This window comes from Portunus trituberculatus, chromosome 3 (genome assembly GCF_017591435.1).
Source record: "Portunus trituberculatus isolate SZX2019 chromosome 3, ASM1759143v1, whole genome shotgun sequence".
NCBI classification, from domain to species: Eukaryota; Metazoa; Arthropoda; class Malacostraca; order Decapoda; family Portunidae; genus Portunus; species Portunus trituberculatus.
In genome coordinates, this window is record NC_059257.1 from 2996870 (window position 1) to 3001869 (window position 5000).

Genomic DNA, 5000 nt, shown 5'->3' on the forward strand with positions numbered 1-5000 from the left:
CTCTCTCTCTCTCTCTCTCTCTCTCTCTCTCTCTCTCTCTCTCTCTCTCTCTCTCTCTCTCTCTCTCTCAGATTTCCATTGGTCTCTTGCATACCAAACACCGGAGGAGAAAGAAGACAGGAGGAGGAGTGGAGGAGGAGGAGGAGGAGAAGGAGGAGGAGGAGGAAGAGTAGGAGGAGGAGGAGGAGGAGGATACATTCAGGTGCTCATCCTTTATCCCCACCACCCCAAGCCCCCACCACCACCGGAAGCCGCGCAGTCACCACCACACACCACAACACACCACCACAAACACACAAACACACATACACTATACTCACCTAAATTAACCTAACCTAACCTAACATATACTCAATAAAACACGGTAAAGACAGCACCAGAGAGAGAGAGAGAGAGAGAGAGAGAGAGAGAAGAGGGAGGCATGGAGGGGAAGGGAGGGGTAGGCTCAGGGCACGCAAAGAAAACGGAGTGAGGCTCAGAACGTCAACCAGTCCCGCGACAAGCTTCCAAGGAGACACACGTTCCCCAGGCCAGTCTTGTCCCACACTCCCAGTCTCCTTCTTGCGTTTTCATGACCCTGTTCACCGCGCCGTGTCACTCCAACCCCTCTCAAGGCACTGCGCAGAACCTCTCCCCTCACGAGGACTCCTGGGTAACGTGACGCACAGGTAGCAAGCCCTGGAACCCTGAAATATAAGGGGCACTCTTACTCAGCCAGTCAAGTCAGTACCTACCTGCTGGTGGTGTCCAATGGATGCAGTGTGCGAGCGGGTGCGTCGTGTGGCGGTGATCAGTGATGATGACCATATCGTACCCGACTGTGACGACCACATGAGTGACCACCACCACCACCACCACCACTACCACCACCACCTCCACCACGATAACTCTCAGGCGCTCCAGCCTTGCCCTTCTGATTCCGTAAGTTTTCATGCTGTTTTGTTTTTGTGTTTGTTTTGAGGGTGTTTTGTGTGTTTTGGAGTGTGTTGAGTCTGTTTCAGGGTGTGTTGAGTGTGTTTCAGTATGTTTTGAGTGTTTTGTGGTGTTTTGAGTGGGTTTTCAGGGTGTTTCGGGGTGTGTGTTTCAGGATGTTTTAAGTGTTTCGAGGTGTTTTAAGTGTGTTTCGGGGTGTGTCAAGTGTCTTTTGGGTGTTCAATTGTAAGTTTCGGTGTGTTTTGAATGTGTTTCGGGTTGTTTCGGATGTCTTTAAGGGGTATGATTGTGTTTGGGGATGTTTTGAATGTGTGTTAGTATTTCGAGTGAGTTTTCAAGGTGTTTTGAGTGTGTTTCAGTATTTCAAGTGTGTTTCAGTGTTTTGGTTGTGTTTTGAGCGAGTTATGAGTGTTTCAGGTTGTTTTGGATGTTTTGAAGTGTGTTTGGTGATGCTTAGAGTGTGTATCAGTATTTTGAGTCTATTTGTAATTTGTGTGTGTGTGTGTGTGTGATAGAAAGAGAGAGAGAGAAAGGGGGTGGAGTATGTGATTTTTCTCCTCTCTTTCCCCCCATTTTTCCTCCAAATCTTTCCTTTTCCTCCTCTCCGTTATCATTATTACTATTATTATTATTATTATTATTATTGTTATTATTACTGTCATGACTATGTACTGGGATAGGAAAGGAGGAAAAAAAAGAGAAAATAACAAATATAAGAGATAGAGAAGGAAAGAAGAGGAAATATAGAGATAAGGAAGGTGAAAGAAAAAGGATAGGGTAGGATAGATTGGATTAGGATAAGAAAAAATGTAACAAAGATGATAATGGAAACAAAACGAGAGAAGAGAGAAAGACGGGAAAAAGGAGAAGTGGAAATGACGACAATGGAAGTAAAGAAACAAAATAAGAAAGGAAGGAGAGAAAGAGAAAAATATCAATAAATAAGAAATAAAAGAAAAAAAGGAGAGAAGGAAGAAGAGAAAAGGAAAAACTATGATACCGTGTCCAGGAATTGATCAATATAAAGAAACACAATAAAAAATAAAGGAGAAAGAGAAAAAAATAAATAAGAAATAGAAAAAAAAGGAAAGAAGGAAGAAAAAAAAAAAAAACTATGACCGTGTCCAGGAATTAATGAACGTGGTGTTATTGAATCATTTAACTCCTTTGTAGGTTAGCAGGTAAAGTGAATGCAGTCCTCAGATAAATAATCTAGAAATATCTAAAAATATAACTTGATATTAAGATTCCTGCTACGCTCAGATTGATAAGAGGAATGTCGATAAGATGTCAGTTCTCCTGTATCTCAAAGTTAGCTGGTAAATAAGTAATGCTTATTTATTATTTTTTTTCAGTTTGTTTAACTGGTAAATAAGTAACGCTTTTTATTTTTAGCTGGTAAATAAGTAACGTTTTTTTTTTTATTAGGTAGTAAATAAGTAGCTTTATTTTTAGCTAATAAATAAGTAACGTTTTTTTTATTTTTAGCTGGTAAATAAGTAACGTTTTTTTTTATTTTAGCTGGTAAATAAGTAGCATTTTTTTTTTTTTTTAGCTGGTAAATAAGTAACATTTTCTTAAAGCTAATTTGTTTAGATGGTGCAGAAGTGACGTTCTTTTAAGTAGAAAAATAGTTGACTTCTTGTTAAATAAGTAATGGTCTTTTAAGATAACTCAGATTATAAATAAGTGATGTCTTTGTAAGGTAATTCAATACAAGGTAAATAAATAATGCCTTCCTTCTAACACAAGTCACTGCGTGGAAAAAAAAAGTAATGTCAATTTAAGATAGATTGAATGGAAAATAACCTGTACATGGCAGATAAGTCACAGAATGCTTGTAAAATAACGTGGAAATTACCTAACGTTCCTTTAACATAACACAAACAACCAACGTACACTTTTAATTTGACTAACGCACGACACAATCTTTTAAAACTAACAAACCAGGTGTAAAATAAGTAAAAAAAATAATAACAATAATAATAAAAGGAGAGAGAGAAAAAGAAAAACTGCACTAGTAAAAATAGTTATCATTATACTACCCCGTTGAATTGTCTTTCCCTATACTGACATATGGCGACACGAATGAAAAAGTTTTATCATACTAGAAACACAATTAACCCCTTCAGTACCATGTCACTTTTTCCTATTCATTCTGCTTACTATTAGACTTTACAGCTTCAGAAACTTATGTGGGGGATTAAAATAGTGAAGACTGTGGCCATTAGTCTTCTGCCCTCCATAGACCCTTCCTAATGTCTAAAATGGTCTAATTACACACAAAACTCACGGTAGAAATGCGTCCCAGTACTGAGGAGGTTAAAAAGATCCCTGTAACTTTTAGCACTGCCTGTTTAATCCTTGCGTTGTTTAGAATTAACTTATTACAAAACATAATGCTAGGAGTCACAAGGCGGCGGCGGGACTGGTGGAAAGATGAAGGGTTTAGTCACGCTACGAGGTGAAGGCATCAGTGTCAGTAGCGCAGAGTTTGTCACGGGGGGAGGATGTGTGCCGCGCTGCTCTGTGGCGGAGGCTGGACGGTCACTAATGCTTGCTGCTCGTCTGTCTCTTGTTGTTGTTGTTGTTGTTGTTGTTTCTTCTTCATTTTCTGTCTCATTTTTCTTCTTTTTTTTTTCCTTTTGTTCTTTTCATTTTCTATTTGTTTTTTTTTCCTTTTTCTTTTTTCCTTCGCCTCTTTTCTCTCGTATTTTTTCCTTTTCCTTCTATATTTCCTTTCTTCTTTTTTTTCTTCTTCTTTGTCTTTTCTTCCTCTTTGTCTTTTCTTCCTCTTCTTCTAGACTCTCATTTGAATATAATAAACTTTTTTTTATTTTACTATATTTTTTATCATATTATTTTATACTTTGTTATTTTACTTCTCAAGACACTCACTTCATTAATTTCTTATTTATTTACAAATACAGAATCTCATTTGACTGACACCATGTTTACTGAGACGCTCATTTCACTAATTTGTTTATTGAACCGCCTTTCCTATGAATTCCTGTTTCATTTACTAATTTTCCTCGTTAAGTCACTCGCTTAATCAATTTTCTTCTTAGTTACTCAATGAGACACTCGCTTCGGTAATTTCCTGCTTGGTTATTAAGACGTTCGTTTGACTCATATCTTGTCTATTTACATACGCCTTACTAGAACGCTAGCTTCAATATTTTCCTTGTTTTTAAGGTCATTCGCTTGACTCTTTTCTTGTTTACCTACTTGTTCACACCAATATCTTGTTTATTTACTTGTTGAAACACTCATTTGATTATTTTTGCTGAGTTTCTTAATAAAGCACTACAATAATATTTCGTTCAGTTACTCAATAAAACGCTTCAATAATAATTCGTTCAGTTTCTTAATAAAACACTAGAGTAATATTTCTTTCAGTTATTCAATAAGACAGGACATTCATAATTCCTTCAGTTACTCAATAAAACAGTACAATAATATTTCGTTCAGGTACTTAATAAAACACTTAGGCAATATTCCGTTCAGTTCATCAATCATTAGACCTATCATTTCTTAATATACTTCCTACAAACTCTATTTTTAGTCGCCTAATAAAACACTTACGTAATTATCCATCTTTATCGAGTCAATGCGCAAAATATTAGCGTAACCAAAAGCTTATCTTATCTAGACGCTTATCTCGTGCTCACCAACAGTTGTATAGTTATGACTACTGTTGTACTGTTATGACATTGCTTCCCTCCAAAGCTGAAGATTTACAGAGAATTAATAGGTGGAGAAAAACAGAGACAGAGAAGGTTGTATGATTGTTAGTATTTTTTACTCTCTCTCTCTCTCTCTCTCTCTCTCTCTCTCTCTCTCTCTCTCTCATTTTTTCTTTCCTTCTTGCACTACAACAACAACTACTACTACTACTACTATTACTACTACTACTAGAACTACTGCTACTACTTCTACTACTACTACTGCTGCTACTACTACTACTATTACTACTTCTACTACTATTACTACTTCTACTACTATTACTACTACTACTACTACTACTACTACTACTACTACTACTACTACTACTACTACTACTACTA

The 5000-nt window shown here is 37.0% G+C and overlaps 1 protein-coding gene across 1 annotated transcript in view; it reads left to right on the forward strand.

The window, feature by feature from the left end:
- The first annotated feature begins 495 nt into the window (after positions 1-495).
- Positions 496-5000, forward strand: part of LOC123509247 (dendritic arbor reduction protein 1-like) — a 19460-nt gene continuing 14955 nt past the window's right edge. The window contains exon 1 of the mRNA XM_045263449.1: positions 496-921. Within this exon, the coding sequence (XP_045119384.1) occupies positions 751-921 (171 nt within the window). The 5' untranslated portion in view covers positions 496-750. The remainder of the gene's footprint in view (positions 922-5000) is intronic.